The 21,259-nt window shown below is 43.1% G+C and overlaps 1 protein-coding gene across 1 annotated transcript; it reads right to left on the bottom strand.

Annotated features, from left to right (window-relative positions):
- Positions 1–235: 235 nt before the first annotated feature.
- Positions 236–20,610, bottom strand: PPM1G (protein phosphatase, Mg2+/Mn2+ dependent 1G). The gene is made up of 10 exons (XM_059188781.1): positions 20,276–20,610; positions 5,648–5,717; positions 5,067–5,152; positions 4,611–4,743; positions 3,511–3,926; positions 2,668–2,802; positions 2,093–2,327; positions 1,569–1,698; positions 1,162–1,264; positions 236–845 (listed from the first exon to the last, which is right to left on the bottom strand). The coding sequence occupies exons 1-10, from the start codon at positions 20,393–20,395 to the stop codon at positions 639–641; spliced, it is 1,635 nt and encodes a 544-aa protein (XP_059044764.1). The 5' UTR covers positions 20,396–20,610; the 3' UTR covers positions 236–638.
- Positions 20,611–21,259: the final 649 nt, after the last annotated feature.

Raw genomic sequence — 21,259 nt, 5'->3', positions numbered from 1 at the left:
CAGCAGCTCAGGGAACTGCAATACCTGGGTCCCTTCTGTCCCACACAGGTCTGGCGAGCGAGGCAGGCTCGCGCACACATGCACGCTCACAGACACACAGACGCACGCACACACAGGCACACAAGTGCGCTGAGGGGCTTGGTAGATACCACCAAAGAGGTCGAATGTGGGGCCAGAGAGTTCTGGGTGGGCCGGGCAGGAGAGCATTATTGAAAAAAGGACACCACTGGCACAATTGGGTTTTGGCCTTTAGTCTGAAAAAGTGTTGATTGAAAGTGTACAACAGAGAGCGGGTGCAAGCGGCTGGGGGCCATGGAGCCGCCAATAAAAAAGAATGTCCTTAAATAAAGTTCACAGAGTAAAAACCAGAACCGCCAGTCTTCCCTCCAACACAACAGAGCACAGGCACAGAACCGGTGATGAGCCCCAAGGAGCAAGGAGGAGGCTGGGGAAGACAGCAGAGGCTCCCAGGCTGCTGTGTGGAGGGAGAGCCCTCTTTGGAATGGGCTGAGTAAAGCCACCCAGCTCCCCTGCACACCTCATAACCACTGCTAAGGCTAAAGGAAAAAAGACAAAACTCAGTCTCAGGTCCAGAGGGCTCAAAAAACAGTCTAGGTGGGCAGGGGTCTGGACAACCATTAGTCCCGCTTGGCCTTCTTCTTATTGTCACTGTTGCCATTTTCTTCAGCCCCCTCAGAAGAGAGCACCTCCTCCAATTTCCGCTTGCCACTCTCTGGCTGAAGCTCTGCTGTGTTTCGGGGCTTGAAGCAAATAATGATGCAGGTCATGTTGTCACACCCTGTACCGTCTCCAGAAGTGTCTGGTGCCAGGCACTGATCCAGCAGCTACAAAAGGGACAATGCAGATAGCTCAGCTTCAGGATTTGAACACCTTCCTAGGAACCTAAACTCCCAGAAGAGGGCTGACTCTGCTGAGACGGTGGCAGGAGGAGGAGAAGAGGCAACAGACGTCACAAAACAGGCCACCTGCTAGTGCATAAGGCATGAGGGTAAGTCAGGGAAATGAAGGAAAATGGAACTTTCTAGACCAGCATCTGTCAGTAGTTAGTGATAACTTCCCAGCTCTGGTCTTAGCTCAGGTCACAAGACAAACCTTGGCTATGCAAACCAGATGCCCTTTCTCCTCTGCCCGGGCACTCACCTCTTCCACTATGGAGGACAATAACCGAAGCTCCCCATTTTCATCACGCTGGCTGATTTTTGATTGAATAAAGTCTATAACTTCCTGGCTGCTCATCACATTCCTGGGGTCAAAAACAATATATTCTTCTTTAGTCCCACTAAGGCAAAAGAAAGGAAATGTAGACCGAGGTGATAGCCCCCAGGACCAATGTAAATACCTACGGAGGACAGTCTTTTGCTCTGCCTTGGTCTTGGGGGTTCTGACACCAAGATGTCTGCCTGCCTAGGCTCTAATGCTAGGGCTGTTTGAGAAAAGTGCTGAATGTAGCTGTTAGAGGGATAAAAAAGCCAAACCAGCTCAGAGCCCTACAAGAAAAGTAATGCTGCATAAATAAGGGAATTTTAGGTCATTCTACTGGTGCTCACCATATGCCATCACAGGCAATGACCATGAATTCGTGGTCGTCAGTGAGAGTCAAGACCTTGATGTCAGGAAGGGCTGATATCATCTGTTCCTCAGGTGGCAAGTTCTTATTTCTCTTGTAGAAGTGGTCTCCTGAGGTAAAGGAATGGTTGGTTGATGAGCAGTTTAAGCACTCCCCAAAGACTTGTGCTCAAGGCTGGTCAAGGATTACCATTCATTTCCCTTCTTTACAAAGTTCCATAATCTAAGTAAATGGAAAACTGAGTTCCAGTTTTTCTAGTTTCAGCCCTATCTTCAGTTTGCTATATCTTAGGTAGGTCACTAACCTGTTTTTTTTTTTTTTTTAATCATCCAAAAATGACAGCTACCATATCTATCTCATGGAGACATTTTACAGACAAAGGTCATAGATACCAAAGGACTTAGAAAAAGGTACAAGGGCCTATTAAGATTAAAGTTTGCTACCAGGGAGTCTGGAAAGAGAATAAGACCCCCAAAGTCTTCCCCACATTTTCCTGGCCCTTACCAATGGCTCTGGAGAGGTTGAGGCCCCCGTTGACTCGCCCATCCATGGTGACCTTGCCACCAGCATTCTTGATGCGTGCTAGCTCCACTTCATCCTCCGGTTTGTGGTCATAGGACATGTCCAAAGCTTTGCCAGCCTCGGACACCACACAACGAGAGTCTCCTGCATTGGCTACAATCAACTGCTTCCCTCGTATCAGAGCCACCACCGCTGTGGTACCGCTGTCAGAGCCAGGCTTAAGAGGAAGAAAGGGAGCATCAGGGGAGCTTCTGGACACAAACTCCTCATTGGTGCGCCCCTGATCATTTGCTTATGCTCTCTCCTCTCACTGGGACCACCAAGAGAGCACTAACAAACAGGAGAGGGATGGATTTAGTCTTTCCAAAGACTAGAGCATGCTTTCTACTCTGAGCTAACTGTTCCCTAAAGACCTAGTTCCCCTTATAGCATAAATGCCCCCATACCAGGGCTCCAGTACTAAGGCAGCAAGGAGATTCCCTGTCCTGAAATCACTATCAGGGAATCACATCTGCCTCTTGGCTTTTACAGACTTGGTGCTCCCCTTCCCTACACACCTCCTCCTTGCCTTCCATGCCTGGCACCATCATCTCCTCTTCTTCCTCGTCTTCTTCAGCCTCCTCAGTGTCATCCTCATCTTCCTCATTCTCTGCCTCTTCGCTGCTGTAGCCATCCTCTTCCTCACTGCATTCCTGCCAGAGGGATGATCCCAGGCTGCTGAGACTGAGATGACCCCCTGCCCCCCTCCCCCCAACTCATACTCAGAACCAAGAGGCTCTGATTGAACAAAGATTCTGAAAGCACTGAAAGATACAACTGTATGATCATGACAGAAAAATTTAGGGGAGGGGAGAGAGCTAGATGGGTAGAACTAATATCCTGAGCTGCGTTCAATACTCATGAGTAGGAAGTCCTAGGAAAGGCCAGGGCTCTCAGCCAGAAGCACTTTCCAGGCAACGCAGCCAGAAAATAAGTGGCCCAGAGAAGGAAATACCCAAATACCCAAAGTTAACCACCACCACCTTCTTGTTCTCTCTCTGAGACAGACTCTGAAAGGCTAGAACTAGATCTATTTGTTATAGTACCAACAAAGGAAGAGGTCTGAAGGCTGACAGTTCCTATGTTGGTGGAAATAATGAATTTAAGAAAACCTTGGAATGTAGTAGGTCTTGGAGGCTGATCTAAAAATAGAAGGTGGGGTATCTGGCTGGCTTAGTTGAGACAGCATGCAACTCTTGATCTTGGGAGTTGTGAGTTCAAGCCCCAAGTTGGATGTAGAAATTACTTAAAAAATTAAAAGTTAAAAAAAACAGAGAAGGAAAAGAGCCAACAGATATGCATGGTAACCAAATAGGCCCTCTCTGCAGATTCAGCATCTGTGTGCTCCCACAGGCCCTTACCTCACTGTCTTCCTCTTCCTCCTCTGCCTCATCTGACTCATCCTCACTGTCCTCAAAGAACTTGGACTTAGCAACTCGAGGCAGCTTGTCAGAGGCTGAAGAGCAGGAAGGCCCAGCCTCACCAGTGGGAGTGCCAGGCTCGCCTCCTTGTCCTGCCTCAGTCCCACGTTCTGAGTTGGAGGAAAGGCCGGTGTGAGCCTTGGCTGTGGGGCCATTCTCCTCTGAAGAAGTTTCCCTAGATGGGTCCTCAGGTCCTGCCTCCCCGTTGAGGCCCTGGGACCCTGGCTCCTCGCCTGTCCCAGCTCCAGGTCTGCTGTGGGGGGCACCCTTGTGACAGTTCTGCCCGTAGCGTGTCAGTAGCTCTTCAATAGTCATGGTGGCCTCTTCATGCAGCAGCGCAGCCTCCTCATTGTCCACTGCAGAGAAGAGGCTGAATCAGCACGCCCACCCCAGACTCTTCATGGATCAGCCCCCCTTCCCACTTCCACAACCCTTGCAGGCTGAGTTTCAACTTCCCCACCACTGCCCACTCAAGGATCCTATCAAGTTTCCTATCAAGTCTCAGAACACCCCCTTGCTTCCTTCTCAAGTACTATCTGCCTGCATAGACTTCCTTTGGTCGTTGTCTCTCACCCTATTCTTAGTCAAAGGAATACTAGTTACTGTAGTACTAGTTACGGTATTCTCATTTTTGATTGATAAGTTGGAAACCTCATTATGGCTGAGGACCCAAGAAGCCCACAACGCTAGCTTTAGGCCTACAGCCCAGGCTTAGTGACTGGCGCTGAGGCTAATGATAGTTCCAAGTCTTAAAAAAAGGGTCACATAAACATTAACAGGAACCAGAGAGACCCCGTCACAATGGCAAAAGATAATGTACATAAAAATCCTTACAATTATGGACACTAGGTCAAAGGTTAATTCTTCTCCTTCCATAACCTCATGGAGTATAGAACATAGAACATAGGGTTCTTTAATGTGAGGACTCCCCAAGTCCCTAAGAAGTCATCCTCTCTTATAATTGACACATAAATAATACATATTAAAGAAGAGTTCTTTAAAATGTTGATTTCCTCTCAAACAAGGGATGCCAAACTCACCATCATCTTCATCAGCTACTTTTTCTTTTTCATCCTCATCCTCAGTGGGTCGCCCTGCAATCTGTGCCAGCTCCTTAATGACTTCCTCAGTGGTCAGTTTGGCATCAATAGCCAAGAAGGCATCTTCTAATGCCTGTATATAAGTCAAATAGTATGAGGCAAGTGTAGAAAAAAGTACAGTGGGTACAACATGAATTGCCTATATACAGCCTGGGTACAAAGATGGCATGCCAATTACAGCATGATCTACCATACAAGGAGACACTGACATATCAATAAAAAACAGTTCAGAGACCTGAGAATAATGAAGCAGCTCTAAAAAGGCCCAGTGGGAATAGAATTCTTTAAGAAATGCAATAAGCAGCAGCTTACTGACAGTAAGAAAGGAAAAGCCAAGGACTGGAAAACAAGGGCAAGCCTACAGAAGTAGAGAAGGAGCACTACGAAAAGACAGACCTTTTGTAGCTTGCCTTCTTTGTAGGCCTTCTGATCTTTGATGATCTCAGGAAGGTATTTGGCACAGTACAAGGCAACTTCCTCCCCTAGAAGAAAGGTAAGGTCACCCAGAGCACTGCTTCTCACATACAAAGTCATATAGTATTTACATGCCATACTGGAGTGAACCCCAAGGGTTGAGGAAATGACTATCTCATACAACTGAAACCTATCTGAAAGATAACTGTTTAGGAAGTTCTGAGCCAGAAAATGGATGTCACCATCAACTCTTCAGGACTATGGTAATATACCTTTTGTCTTTTCTCATATATATACTTAGTTCTCAGTGGGAAAAAAATAAATAAATTCTAATACAGGAAGAGGCTTTCTGGGTTAAAACAAGGCCTGGTCAGATTATAAACTAATACAATATCCTGTTATGAAAACAGAATGGCAGAATAGAGAAAAACAGCACTGGGAAGGAAATGGTATCTGAGGACCAGAACCTTGGAAGGGAAAAGAACTACTGAGAACCTGTTCTTGCCCCCAAAAGTCTGGAACTGGTGTTCAAGAATGTCACCAATATGATCTGCAAAAGTTACCTCCATGTCCATCATAGACAGAAAACATGGCTGTCTCACTGTCCAACTCAGGAATACAGTTGTGCGCATCCTAGGAAAAAGAGAGCATAATTAGCATTTCTCAAGGTCAAAGGATGTTCTTCCTTGTGCACCTCAAGTCGTAAGGATCGCCTTCACGCCTTAATCTCACTAACCCTTCCCTAGCTGACCTACATGGCCTAGAAATAAGAAAGGAAAATGGGATGATAAAATAAGAAAAGAAGTACAGGGAAAGGAGAAAGGAAAAGGGCCAAGGGAGGGAAGGAGGGGAGGAAAGGAAGCAGAGAGGGTAGAAGGGAGAGAGATGAATCAGGTCACTACCTCTGCAGTCTAGCAGCCTCGGCCTAGGAGATCTCAGTCCAGATGGCAGAATATTTGGCTGTTGGAACTCTAGACCTGACCTTTTGGATTTGTGGCAACTATGGGAAGAACCAGAATAAAGGATCTTTAAAGTCACTTCTAGACCCAGTCTATGAAACAGAGAACTTCAAGGAAGAAAATGTTAGGGAAGATAGCAAAAAGAGACCTGAGGGCATTACCAACCTGACAAGTTGCTAGGAGAAACCTAAAATGCCTAAGTGAAAGCACTAAAATTTGTAGAACTATATACACATACACTTATACCACCACTTCCCCAAAGCAACATCTAAACAAATCATTCTCTTCTCTCAAAGCTTAACTCAGTAAGTTATCTTCAGGATAGGCAGAGGATATATTTACAAAAGAATCCTCCCAACAAATAATGTTATTAAGCTACATTGTGTTTAGTACTCGTTAACTGGAATTTACAATGCCTCATGTAATTAGCCTTCCCACCTCCTACCCCCAGCTGGAAATAAGATATCATTCATCGCTGATGGCATTAGCACACCTGAAGAGAAGTCTGCAAAGGTCCTGCTGCAGCAACATCATGGTTGGAAGGCTGGGCTTGATCAAATTCTTCTAATAAAAAAACTCCATCACCCCAGGCAAACCTCCAGGCTAGGCCCTAAGATGTTGAACCTAGGCGAGAATGTGCTGTAGCTTACTCTGCCCCATCTTGGAACACAACCCCACCTCCCTTTCAGGTACTTTCTACAAACAAAAAAAATATAATCAGCTATTTACTCTGATTGATGATCCTTGTGTAAGTTAATGGTTCTCCTTCCTCTTTGAGGCATTTAAACTTTCCTAGCTGTATCAATACTTAGGAAATCAGCGCAATGGTTCTTCTGTTGTCCCTGCAGTAGGACTAAGCTTTCATTACACAAATCTAGAAAATAAAGGCTATTTTAAGGTAGTAAATGAGAGAATGCAAAATAACTATTTTGTATTTCCCACTGATTGATTCTAGGAGAAAGTGTCGCAGAATCTAATGGGCTGCCACAGAGGGCCCTCAATGGCCTATCTAATAAAGTTCTGAACAATCGCCTCTGAGCCCCATCCCCAGGACATGGAGAGCACCGTAGACCAAAAAGGTCTTCTCCCTCTTCCAATCACTCCACCACCAGCCACACTGGCCTTCCTTCGCGCTGAGCCAGGGTTACTGGACCTACCTCTCCTCTCAGCACCTTTTGGCCTGCCTTTATGACCATCTATTGCCTCAGCATCCTCTAACAGTGGTTCTCAGACTTTATGTGCCTAAGAATTCATTTGTTATTCCTTCACCAAATATTTGAGTACCCATTATGTTCCAGGATCACTTCTGAGTGTTTGGGATATATCAGTGAATAAAATGAAGACCTGCACTTCATAAAGAAAGTTACATTCTGGGACGCCTGGGTGGCTCAGCGGCTCAGGTCATGATCCCAGTGTCCTGGGATCAAGTCCCACATCAGGCTCCTTGCTCCGCAGGGAGCCTGCTTCTCCCTCTGACTCTGCCTTCCACTCTGTCTGCCTATGCTCGCTCTCGCTCGCTCGCTCTCTCTCTGACAAATAAATAAATAAATAAATAATCTTTAAAATTAAAAAAAAAAAAGAAAGTTACATTCTCACGAGGAATATATACAATAAACACAACAAATAGTTAAATCCTATCGCATGATGCTGTAACTCCTATAGAAACATGATAGTGCTATGGAATAAAGGAAAGGCAGAACAGAGGACTGAGTTGGGATTACAGAAAAGGGGCAGGGGAACTGAATTGGCATGGGACACAGTGTGGTACACGCTTGCTAAAGCCATTAGCAACTGTACCTCAGCAGTCACTACCTAAGTCGTGATCAGCAAAATAGTGTGTCATATTATTATTATTTTTTAAAGATTTTATTTATTTATTTGACAGAGAGAAATCACAAGTAGATGGAGAGGCAGGCAGAGAGAGAGGGAAGCAAGCTCTCCGCTGAGCAGAGAGCCCGATGCGGAACTCGATCCCAGGACTCTGAGATCATGACCTGAGCCGAAGGCAGCGGCTTAACCCACCGAGCCACCCAGGCGCCCCTAGTGTGTCATATTAATGTTGACTTTAATTCTGTCGATTTTGTAGTGTGGTTTGTTGGCATGGAATTTATGCCCAGTTCTATGTTTGTACTCATTTAAGTAAAATTAAATTAAAATTGTTTTAGTGAATTCTGGAGTTCCACAAGTATTGCTTTCATTTAAAAAAAAAAAAAAAATCCATGGAAGAGCTCCAAGATATTTTGTTAAATAAGGAAAGCAAAGTGCAGAAGGAAAGCAAAGTACAGAATAACATATTTAGTAAGCTGCTTTTGTGTAAGAAGAGGGAGCACAGGAATAGATATTTGTCTTTACATACTGTAATACTACATGGATACACAGAAAACTAAAGAAAAACCATGGTGGGAACCAGAGGGTGCAGACAGATAGGAGCGAGATGAGCCATAGGAATGTTCAGTTTCCTCAAAAGTAAATTAAATATATTTTTTAAAGATTTTATTTATTTATTTGACAGACAGAGATCACAAGTAGGCAGAGAGGCAGGCAGAGAGAAAGGGGAAGCAGGATCCCTGCCGAGCAGAGAACCCGATGCGGGACTCAATCCCAGGACCCTGGGATCATGACCCGAGCTGAAGGCAGAGGCTCAACCCACTTAGCCACCCAGGTGCCCAGAAAGTAAATTAAATATTTTTAAAAGACTCAATGTATCACCAGAATTTGAGAAACTGGTCCAACTAATTCCACTTTTTGTAGGGGAGGGAAAAGCAGTCTACTTGTCCACTCCTTCCTAATGGAACAGGACAATCATTCTCTGTCCTGCAGTACCACTCTAAATCAGAACTGTACTGTCTCTTTTGAACCCACACCTCTATTCAAATCATCTTTTTTGACTTCCTCATCTGTTTCTCACAAAAGCATGTGATGTGAAGCAGATCTAGCTTCATATGAACTTTTGAAAAAACAGAAAAGTGATTAAAAACAAGGAAATATCTTTTGTGCAAATTAGAATAATGAAGATTAATAATAACCAAGGGTAATAAGAGTGAAGTAAAAACACATCCTCATATCCTGACCAACAAGAATATAAATTAGTATAGCCTGCCTGGAACACAATTTGGTAATATATCAAAATTTCAAATGCACATGCCCTTTGATTTAGTAACTGGACTTCCAAAAGTTTATTTTATGGAAGAGTAATAAGAAAAGGGTACAAGGATACATATAAGAATGGGCGCCTGGGTGGCTCAGTGGGTTAAGCCGCTGCCTTCGGCTCAGGTCATGATCTCGGGGTCCTGGGATCGAGTCCCGCATCGGGCTCTCTGCTCAGCAGGGAGTCTGCTTCCCTTCCTCTCTCTCTGCCTGCCTCTCCGTCTACTTGTGATTTCTCTCTGTCAAATAAATAAATAAAATCTTTAAAAAAAAAAAAAAAAAAAAAAAAAAAGAATGGTCACTATAGGGGCGCCTGGGTGGCTCAGTGGGTTAAAGCCTCTGCCTTCAGCTTAGGTCATGATCCCAGGGTCCTGGGATTGAGCCCCACATCGGGCTAACTGCTCTGCAGGGAGCCTGCTTCCTCCTCTCTCTCTGCCTGCCTCTCTGCCTACTTGTGATCTCTATCAAATAAATAAATAAAATCTTAAAAAAAAAATGATCACCATAGTGGTGCCTGGGTGGCTCAGTCAGTTAGGTGTCTACCTTCAGCTCAGGTCATGACTGGAATCAAGCACAACATTGGGCTCCCTGCTCAGTAGGAAGCCTGCTTTCTCCCTCTCCCACTCCCCCTGCTTGTGTTCCCTCTCTCGCTGTCTCTCCCTCTCTCTGTTTCAAATAAATAAATAAAATCTTAAAAAAAAAGATCACTATAGCATTATTTATACTAAAGAACAATTATGAACACCCTAATTTCCATGAAAAAATTAAATTACAAGGGATACATCCCTCCAACAGAACGCAACTATTAAAAATGAGCATGTAGGGGATGCCTGGGTGGCTCAGTTGGTTAAACAAGTCTGCCTTCAGCTCAGGTCATGATCTCAGGGTCTTGGGATCAAGGCTCCCTGCTCTATGGGGAATTTCTCTCTCTCCCTCTGCCACTCCACCTGCTCATGCTCCCCTCACCCGTCCTGCCTCTCTCAAATAAATAAAATCTTTAAAAAAATAAAATATATTTTTAAAAATGAAATGAATGTGTTCATTTGGAAATAGGTTCACAATATATTAAGTGATAAAAGGAGAAAAAAATAAAAGCACCTATATATATTTCCTAGAAGTCTGGGTAGAGAAGTCTGGGTCGAGAATAAGAATGGCGTAATAATTTTTTTCTATTTTTTTTTACTTTATAACTTTTTGTACAATATGCCATATTGTTCTGGTTTGAATGATAATGATGACAAAATGAACCTATGAACTGCCCTCAAGTGGCCATGCTATGATATACTGCAGGATTTCTGGCCAGCTACCTCTTGGTGTGCCTCCATTTTCTCTCCTATAATATGGAACAGGAATAGCTACCATATTTACCCTTATCACCACAGAAGTATTGTGATGCAATAGTTGCAAAATACGTAAAACTCCTTGTAAGTGGGAATTCAGCAAATGTATATTCTGTTCTGGTATCAGATTCTACCTCACATTTTTCTTCCCTATTCTTATTCTCAAAGAGGAATGCCTACTATAAAGATTCATCTTCTATCTTGAGGTCTCAGTTCCTAGAACTACTTCACACTACCTTTTCTTTCACTTCTGGTAAGGCCCTCATCTATTTTCTGATTTGGAACTGTTCTACCCTCTCTAAGCACTTTAGTTTCCCCCTTTGCATCTCTGTTCAGAGCCTACCTACCTTTACCCTTGCTTTTCTTTCTCTCTTGACCTTTCTGAGCCAGAGCCAAGTATTTCAACACTGTCTCTTAGCAATCTAGAAAAACTCATCCAACCTCGTATAACCCGACCAACTGCTTTCTTTGCCCCTGAATCAGAGCCACTAAGTACTGCTAGTTATAAAATGTCATGAACTCATGTTGATTGTGCACCCTAATCCCATTCAGCATTTTTCTCACGTGTTCTGCATTGGTGCTTAAATATATTCACCAGTCAGTCACAAACCTTTCCCACATTGTTCAAGTTCTCAATGCTCTTCTTTCACTCTTAGCAGATGAGCTAACCTCTTACTTTACTTAGATCAAGGTCATATTTCAAGAACTACCTCATCGTCTCTATTCTACCTCAAAATTTCTCTACCGGTTTACCCAACCTCTCCTTCATTTTTGCCTCCAAAGCATTGTTTCTCCTCTTTTCTTCTTTTTATTCAACAAAACCTGTATTAAACCATTTATTGGAAACTGGTTAAAATCATCTCTTTTTTTTTTTTTTAGATTTATTTTCCTCTTAAACTTCTAATCTCAAAATCTTTTCCTTCGAGATTTTACTTCACAGAGCAGGCAATAACTGTGATAGCAACCCAAATAGCCATTTGGCAGGCTTCATTTTTTCCCAAATACTGTACATAATTAAATAGTGAAAACCATGTCAGCTTTCTTGAAAGTTCTCTTGGGCTCTGTGAAGTTCCAGTCGCCTGTTTCTACAGGATGTCCCTTCATTTCAAACTTAACATATGTAAATAGAAACTCAGCAGTCTTCAAAAAAAATCAGAACTTCCCCTGTAGGTCTTATTTCTAATCTTGGAATCTTAACTTTCCCAGGCAACACTTAGTATCAGTTTACCTTTACTTTCTGGGTCTCTTCTACCATCCAATCACCAAGTCCTACTAACTTTTCCCTTATAACTTTGTTCCTGGATTACTTTACTCTTACTAGCATTTTATCTCCTTCCTGTTTCTACTCTCTGCCCCTGTAATCCAGCCTACATACATTCAGATGCCAGATTATCCTTCCCCATATAACACTTTATTGCTAAAAACTTCCATGAATTCTACTGGATATAAGATTAATTCCACACAGGGGCACCTGGGTGGCTCAGTGGGTTAAAGCCTCTGCCTTCGGCTCGGGTCATGGTCCCAGGGTCCTGGGATCAAGCCCCATATCGGGCTCTTTCCTCAGCAGGGAGCCTGCTTCCTCCTCTCTCTGCCTGCCTCTTTGCCTCCCTGTGATCTCTGTCTGTCAAATCAATAAATGAAATCTAAAAAAAAAAAAAATTAATTCCACACAACTTACAGGCAATTTAAAGCACTCAATCATCATTCCTACCCATCTCTATAAACTAATCTCTTAATTTTCATACCATTCCCCAAAAGAAACTACTCCACTCAACACTGACCACGTCACCCCAGCAGAGTAGAAAGCAGGCCTCACGAGTCCTTCCTCATATCCCTCCCTCCGATATCCTTCTCATTCTCATTCTTCTCCTTCCTCTTTCCTCCTCTCCTTTTGTCCCCATTTATACTCTCTCCTTAAGGTCCAGTTAGTCTCACCATCTCCAAGAATTCTTTCTCAGTGTGCCTGGGTGGCTCAGTGGGTTAAAGCCTCTGCCATCAGCTCAAGTCATGATCTCAGCGTCCTGGGATGGAGCCCCGCATCAGGCTCTCTCAGCAGGGAGCCTGCTTCCCCTTCTCTCTGCCTGCCTGCCTACTTGTGATCTCTGTCTGTCAAATAAATAAATAAATCTTTTAAAAAAAAAAGGAGTTTTTTCTCGATCACACCAAAACTCTATGATCATTCCTCTCTCCAAACTCTTTTAATATTTACTGTCTCTACCAGTAATATGGTTACTCAGCATATACTGTCTTGTATTGCTATCCAGCATTCCATGAGGGAAAGAGTCTTAGGTCCAAAACTCTATCGTAAACCAGAAAAAACTTCTTTACAGCTTTGGGGCCTAAAACTATGTTCTGCAATATAGTAGGACTCCATGTTTGTTTATGATGGTGAGTTTCCAGCTGCCTCAGGACAAATACCTTACAGAGGCCTCCTCTCTCATTTCCTATCCTAAACCTAGACATGTATCGTAACACACTAACAGCTGATAGTCTGAAGGACATGACTCAGAACACATAGGTCACCTGAGTCAGGGACCTTAGGCCTTGCCTTACTTAAAATCACGTATCATACAGAACCTTCAGATCTTCTAGGCAACCAATGGATCTATTTTAATAAAATCCTGGTTATCCTGCCTGATGTCAATCTCCTAAGATTATAAATACATCCACAAATGTTCCTGTGTTACTGGATGATCAACCATTTATATTTATATACATAAACTTATCTAAATCTTTATAAACCAAGACAAAAAGTTTGAAGGTGGTTGGGAAGGAACTATATTTTTTATTTTAAAAAGTCATGTATTACTATCTTTTAAAATTACATGCATGTATTACCTCAATGCTATAGAATATTTTGTGTCTCCCAATATTCATATGTTGAAATGTAATCCCCAACATGACATATTTGGAGGTGGGTGTTTGGGAAGTAATTAGGTCATGAGTGAGATTGTGCCCTTATAAAAGCGACTTCAAATAGCTCCCTTGTCTTGAAAATAGAACTAGAAGGCAGACATCTATGAACCAGAAAGTGGGCCCTCAGCAGACACCTCAGTCTTGGACTTAGGGAGCAGGGTCTTGAAGATATATTTTTATACCCGTGTTCACAGCAACTTTATCCACAATACACAAAAGGAAGAAACAACCTAAGAGTCCATCAACAGATGAATGGGTAAATAAAATGTGGTATAGTCATACAATGGATACTATTCAGCCTTAAAAAGGAAGGAAATTCTGACACATGCTATAACATGGATGAACCTTGAGAATACTATGCTAAGTGAAAGAAGCCAGTCACTAAATGACAAATGTGTCTTTCTAGGAGTTACCTTGCGGTAGTCAAATTCATAGAAATAGGAAGTAGAATGGTTGCCAGGGGGTAGGGGCAGAGGGCAGGCAGAATGGAGAGCTGTTTAACTGGTACAGGGTTTCAATTCTGCAAGATGAAAATATTTCTGGCAATTGGTCGCCCAACAGTATGAATGCACCGAACTGTAGATTTCAAAATGGTGAAGATGGAAGATTTTATGTTATGTGTATTTTACCACAACTTAACATAAAATAAAACATACACACACATACAACCTCCCATAAAGAAAAGACCTGTCTCAGATGGCTTCAATGGTAAGTTTTACCAAGCATTTTAAAGAGAATAATACCAATTCTTCACAAACTCTTCCAATGTATAGAAGAGGAAGCAACACTTCCCAAATGATTCTGAGGCCAATATTATCCTGATACTTAAACCAAAGACATCACAAGAAAACTACAGACTTAGTATTGTTAAAGATAGCAACACTCAACTAGATCTACAGATTCAGCACAATCCCTATCAAAATTCCAAGTGCCTTTTGCACAGAAATTGACAAGCTGATCCTAAATTCGTATGGAAATGCAAGGGACCCAGAAAAGGAGAAATAAGAAAAAGAACAAAGCTGGAAAACTCATACTTCCTAATTTCAAAACTTACCACAAAGCTAATGGTAACCAAGACAGTGTGGTACTAGCAGAGCCGTAAGTACACAGATCAATGGGAATGGAAGGAGTCCAGAAATAAACCCTCATTATTTATAGTCAAATGATCTTAACAATGATGCCAAGATAATTTGTGAGTGGGAATAGGCTTTTTAACAAATGGTTTTGGGACAAGTAGATATCCACATGTGAAAGTATGAAATTGGAGCTCTTTCTTACACCATTCACAAAAATTAACCCACAATGGCTATGAGAGCTAAAACTATAAAACTCTTAATAGAGAAACTGGACTTCAACAAAATTCAAAATCTTTGTGCTTCAAAGGACAAGAAAGCAAAAAGGTACCCCACAGAATAGGTGAAAATATTTGTAAATCATATCTGATAAAGGACTTTTATCCAAAATATATAAAAAACCCTTACATCTCAATAAAAAGACAAAAAAAAGGGGGGGGGGAGACAACCCAATACAAACAGACAAAAGATCCAAACAGACATTTCTTCAAAGATCTGTAAGTGGCAATTAACTCAAGAAAAGATGGTGAAACATAAGCTACCAAGGAAATACAATCAAAACCACAGTGAGGGAATGCCTGGGTGGCTCAGTTGGTTAGCTGCTGCCGTCAGCTCGGGTCATCATCCCTCATGATCCCAGAGTCCTAGAGTCCTGGGATCGAGTCCCACATCAGGCTCCCTGCTGAGCAAGGAGCCTGCTTCTCTCTGCCTTTGCCAGCCACTCTGCCTGCTTGTGCTTTCTCTCTCTCTCTGACAAATAAATAAAAAATTTAAATTAAAAAAAAAAAAAAAAAAAAGAACCACAGTGAGCTACCATTTCACACCCACTAAAATGGCTATAATAAAAAGGGGAGGCTGTAGAGAAACTGACACCCTCATATATTGCTGGTAAGAATCAAAATGGTGAGACCACTTTGAAAAACAGGTAGCTCCTCAAAATGTTAAACATGGAGTTACTATATGACCCAGCAATTCCACTCCTACAACATATTCAAGAGAAATAAAAACTTATTTCTACATAAAAATTTATAAATGGACGTTCTTAGCATCATTATTCATCATGGCCAAAATGTGGAAATCTAAATATCCATTAACTGATGAATGGATAAACAAAATAGCCATAAAATGGAATACTATGGGCGCCTGGGTGGCTCAATGGGTTAAAGCCTCTCTGCCTTCGGCTCGGGTTGTGGTCTCAGGGTCCTGAGATCCAGCCCCACATCGGGCTCTCTGCTTGGCGGGGAGCCTGCTTCCCCCACCCTCTCTGTCTGCCTCTCTGACTACTTGTGATTTCTGTCTGTCAAATAAATAAATAAAATCTAAAAAAAAATAAAAAAATAAAAAAAATGGAATACTATTCAGCCATCTAAAAGAATTCATGGTGACTCTTAGAACTACTGTTTAGAGGGGAGCCTGGGTGGCTCAGTTAGTTAAGCCCTGCCTTCAGCATATGTTATGATTTCGGGGTCCTGGGATCGAAACCAACGTGGCGGGGGGGTCCCTGTCATGCTCTCTCTCAAACAAATAAAATCTTAAAAAAAAAAAAAGAAAAATATTGTTTAGTAAAAGAAGGCAGACATAAAAGGTGACATTTTTATAAAATGTTAAAGATAGGCAAATCCATACAGATATAATATAAATTGGTGGTTGCAAGGGGTTAGAGGAGGGGAGGTACAGAGTGACTGGTAATGGTTATAGGTTTTCTTCTTCAGTGATAAAACAGTTCTAAAACTATAGTGGTGATGGCTGTACAACTCTGAGTATTTTAGCCACTGAAATGTATGCTTTAAATGGATATGGTATATGAACTATATCTCAAAATTGTTTAGTAAGAAATCTGTATATACATTTTTAGGTACTATATGTGATTAAAAGTTGATAGACTCCATCTCTGGACAGGATCTAAAGGGAAACAGAAAACAACTCCTCTGAACTCAGTACTCAGTTTAAAGCATGTCATTATATATTAGCGATGCCTTAAGATAAGTTCTAAAGATTTATGCTTTCAGACAGCATAATTTTAAAACAGCTTACAGGCGCGCCTGGGTGGCTCAGTGGGTTAAACCTCTCCCTTAGGCTCAGGTCATGATCTCAGGGTCCTGGGATCGAGCCCCACATCAGGCTCTCTGCACAGCAGGGAGCCTGCTTCCCCTCTTTCTCTCTGCCCGCTTCTCTACCTACTTGTGATCTCTCTCTCTTTAAAAATAAATAAATAATTTTTAAAAACCGCTTACTATGGCAAGAACTACCGATCAGATCTGTGAAACTTCTATACTCAAATTCAAAGTACAGTTCCTTACCTTACCTCTCAAAGTACAATTCCAAGATGATATAACCCAATAGAGGGTCAGGATGGAGAAGCAGTAGCAACATCTGCTATAGGATTGGGCAATAGAAATAATTTATGTAAAATATTCTTGAAATCTTACAGAATAAGTTCTGATTTTAACTTCCATTTGTGTAAGAACTTATAAAGGAATAGTAAAATAGAAAACAATTTCTCCATATTCATGGATATACATTTCATATCATTTCATACTATCTCTGAATTGTGAATTGGTACTACATGCTAATCAAATGAAAAGAATGCGCTTTTATAGAAGTTGCTTAACTGCATCCTGGACAAAGGAATTCTGATCTGGTTCAGTAAGTAAAAAGTGCTTTAAGACATAGAGATGAGGCATTAATCTGAGGATCGGACAAAAAATGCTCTTCAGCCTTCAGATACCCTCTTTTAAGGGGAACCCCACACAATGCTTGTAGTATATCCCATTTTATATTCTGCTCCGTTAACATAATGACTAAAACTGTCCTGTAGGTCTCTTAAGAATGTTCTGCCTAACATTATCTTCATTCAATTCTAGATGACCCTTTATGACCATTAATAAGCCAGCTTCTTATGGCAGTAAACAGCAAGCCTACTCAAAATTATACTCTTGGTACTGATACTGCCTTTTAAAGAAGGCAAATATAATTCACAGAATTTAAAAAAAAAAAAAAAGAAAGAAAGAAACTAACTCCCCAAAGAAAGCAGTTTTATCACTTCCAGAGAAACTCATAACCCAAAACTAAAAGTATCCATGTCCCTTTAAGACTACATCAACTAAAACTATTTTCAGATTGGACTTCTCATTAGCCACCAAAAACTCAGAGCCTTTCCATATATATTTCTCAGGCACGCTTCCACAACCTACCTGTTAACCCACAAAATACATACCTCAACCAGCTTGAGGGTCCCTCCAAACCATGGAGAAGGAAGAAGGGAAGGGAACATCAACTGTAGTATTTTGTTTACCCCTCCTCAAAACACCCTGGTTCCACAGCAAGAGGGGCTGGAGAGGCAGAAAGTATAAAATGCCAGCTATTGATAGTTGCCATCCTTGCCTCAAGAGAAGGGGTAAAATAGTACTAAGGCTGAATCTATGCAACAATTAGGATTTTAGCAACCTCTGTAATGTCTTTTGACACAAACTTACCTCAAAGGAATCATTAGGACCAAGCAAATAAGGTCAACAGACTTAATAAATAGGTGGGATTGAGTCCTAAGGATTAAGAGGAACAGGTGTGTATACTTTCTTAAAAGGTAAGATTCACTCAAGAGCCTACAAGTCATAGTTATGGTCTTGCCATAGCAAGGAGAGTATGTTATAGTTTGTAGAGAAAGGAAACAAAGCCAGAAGGAAAAGTACTGATGCAGCAGAAAAGGATCCCAGGCAGGACTTCAAGAGGATTTGATTAAAGATAACCATTCAAACAAAGGTAAATTGAGAAAGAGCATAACAGGAAGATTTTAAAACCCAAACTGGTTACCTCTCAGGAGGAAGATGAGGATCTAAGAAATATTCTAACAAGATTTCTACAAACCAAACAGCTGCTGATGGGGGGGGTCATTTTCTAATTACCAAAGGAGAAACCAAAAATAAAAGGAAATACCCCGCAGAGAAGCAAACAGAACAGAATCACCAGGCAAACAACTTGGAAAACTAAATATCCAAACAACTCACTAAAGAAAACTAGAAAGAAAAGTACCAAAAAACAAAACAAAATAAAACAAACAAAAACCCTAGAAAAACCACAGCAGAGAAGAAACTAGAAAATAAGGAATGAGAAACCTGAAGGATAAGCCTTACTGTGAGATGAGTCACCTCAAATCTTACAATACTAACAGAAAATGCCATAGAAATGAAATCTCCAAACTAGTAACTAACCCAAAGCCCAGCCCTTTATTAAGGTTTTTCTTTTGAAGCTCAATCCAGATATTTCCAACACTCAATTACATTTACCAAACACCCAGTAAGCTCAATACTGAGCACCCCACTGAAATATGAATGCTATACTTCAGGTTGACACACTATGATAACAGTGTTCAGCAACTGTCTCTCGAACAACTTCATCCCACAGATTCTTTCCACCAAGGCTCAAGTGTCCTAACCTTTCTGGGCCTCCATTTCCCCGCTATAAAATGAGGGAGCCAAACTAGATGAGATGAGCTATAGGATTCCCCTCATTCTTGAAATGCTATACCTAATGACAGAACAGTTTAAAGTCATCATGGGTATAAAATTTGAATCTAAGAACAAACTATTTAAGTTTATACTGTCATTCCAGAGCCAACCACAGGGAGGAGTGAGGGATTTGAAGAAATTCCCCAGGGAGACAGTAGTATTAGGCTGTTACCTGAAGCCCACCTAGTAAGAAGATCAACCCTTAATCCCAGAAATAATTAAGAGCATTTCCCTGGCCATTCTTCTTAGATCTCACAACACTCTTCACAAAGACATGTCTTACACACGTCTTTCTCCCTTTTTTCCCTGCATGGTTTCCCCTATTCTCCCTTGTACTTTCACATCCATTTTGCCCAATTCTACTTCTTTCTATCCAGAAATTTTCCCTTTTTCTTTTATCCAGAAGAAGTTTTTTAAAAAAGAAAAAAAAAAAATCAGTTCTTTGTAAGTTATGATGGAATGATTGCAAATCAAGGAAACTATAAACCCCAACAAGCACAGGCAAATGACAATTGCGAATTAAGTCTTTGAAAAATTCCGAGGAAAAAATACCAAGCATATTAAAAAAAGGAGTGATAACGGCAGATCGACACTACTGAAGTTTTCCAAAGGTCGTAAAAGGCCCTGATGAGAATACAAACGACTGACAATTCCCGGAGGGCAGGTCAAGCCTCTGAAATTAACATTCGGTGTCCAGAGCCAAGCAACTAGGTGTTTAAGAATTTGAAACAGACTGCTCGCCCAGGATTCTTTCACTGTCAAACTCCTCGTCCAAAGAGGCCTCTCACAGCACACATTTAAGGAAGAAAAAGAAAAAAAAAAAAAAAAGTAGTCATGCCCGTCTATTCTCCTCATCCTCGCAAAAGTAAATGGATAAACAGTCCCTCGTTTCATCTTCACTCCCACACTACACCTCACACCGTTTATGAGCCTGGAGGGCTGGGCTGGCAGGAGAGGATGGCGCGAAGGCACTGGGAGAGGGCGGTCAGTGGGCGGAAGGTGCCTCTCCCCACATGGCCGAGCTCTCGCCGCCAAACCGGCCACCGACACACGGTTCCCAAGCACCGGTAGTTCCCTCTCGGGCCCGGGCCCACTCTCGCTGCCGCCGGTCAAACTGCCGCCGCAGCTGCAGCTGCAGGCTTCTGATACGGACCCTTCCCGGGGGATGACCCCATCCCCCCCCACCCCGCTCCCTTTCACCGTCAGGTTCCCGCCCTGCAGCGGCCCGCCTCTGGGCCTCTCCCGCCTCACCTCCATGGAGACGCGCCAGCCCTGCATGGCGGAGAAGCCGTAGGGCAGCGGCAGGCGCGAGGCGCCGACCCCGTCCCCGGAGCACTTCACCGTGTTGGGCTGGGAGAGGTAGGCACCCATGGCGGCGGCTGGCCGGCGGCCTCAGAGGCAGGCGACCGGGGCGCGACCCGTGCCGGAGCCGGAGCCCCGGGGGCGCGCGCGTGGCAGGAGTGGGCCCGGCTGCACGGCCGACACAAGGTGCCGGTGAAAGGCGCGAGGCCAGCGAGGAGGCGGTAACGGGACGGGAGCAGAGAGGGAGCGGAAGCGGAAACGGCGCCGCTCCAGACCCCGCCCGGCCGGCGCGGCGGCGCGGCGCTGCGGGTAGTCATTTCCTTAGCAACTCGCCCCGCCCGCGGGGACAACGGCCCGCCCAACCGCCGCTCCCGCGAGACTGGCGCGGTCACGCCCACCAACGGCCGCGGCTATCCTCCCGCGGCCCGGCGAGGGGCTTGCCATCCGTAGCTGTCCACCAGCAGTCCCTCGCTACTCCGCCCTGCCTTCGCCCCCGTACTCCGGCCTCTCGCGTGTTTGTCGTAGCTCTTTTGTGTGGCACCCAGCCCTCCCGATCCATCCTCCCGGGCATCCGTCCCCTCTCTCCACCGCGCGTTCAGGCTCCGCAAACCCGCCCAATTCGGCTCTATTCAAGTTAACCTAGTATTTGTTCCGAGCGCATGAAATGCCTGGCCTGGCCTTAGGAGAGTCTTTTTCTGACTAAAGGAAATGAAAACTTCAATCTGTAACATCATTCGAGTTAATACAATACAGAAATATTTGGCACAGTCTCTGTTGGGTGAGAAGAAATCAAAGGAGAGGAGGACTAGCTGTTGCTGGACGTTCTCTGGATGCCCCAGAAGTGCTTTATGCCTCGGAGAAGAGAATAATGTTACAAGGTTGCAGGGGTGAGAAAAGAATGTCAACTGAATTTAGCAGGATTTTGGAGGAAGC

Source organism: Mustela lutreola, chromosome 9 (genome assembly GCF_030435805.1).
Source record: "Mustela lutreola isolate mMusLut2 chromosome 9, mMusLut2.pri, whole genome shotgun sequence".
Classification (NCBI taxonomy): domain Eukaryota; kingdom Metazoa; phylum Chordata; class Mammalia; order Carnivora; family Mustelidae; genus Mustela; species Mustela lutreola.
This window is presented reverse-complemented; position numbering and strand designations above follow the sequence as displayed.

Excerpts from the sequence above, each read along its gene's own strand:
- PPM1G (XM_059188781.1), bottom strand. The coding sequence starts at position 20,395 with ATGGGTGCCTACCTCTCCCAGCCCAACACGGTGAAGTGCTCCGGGGAC. Across the intron at positions 2,328-2,667 it reads GCATGGAAGGCAAGGAGGAG|CCTGGCTCTGACAGCGGTAC; the intron begins GTGTGTAGGGAA and ends CTTCCTCTTAAG. Across the intron at positions 1,265-1,568 it reads ATTGCCTGTGATGGCATATG|GAATGTGATGAGCAGCCAGG; the intron begins GTGAGCACCAGT and ends TTTTGACCCCAG.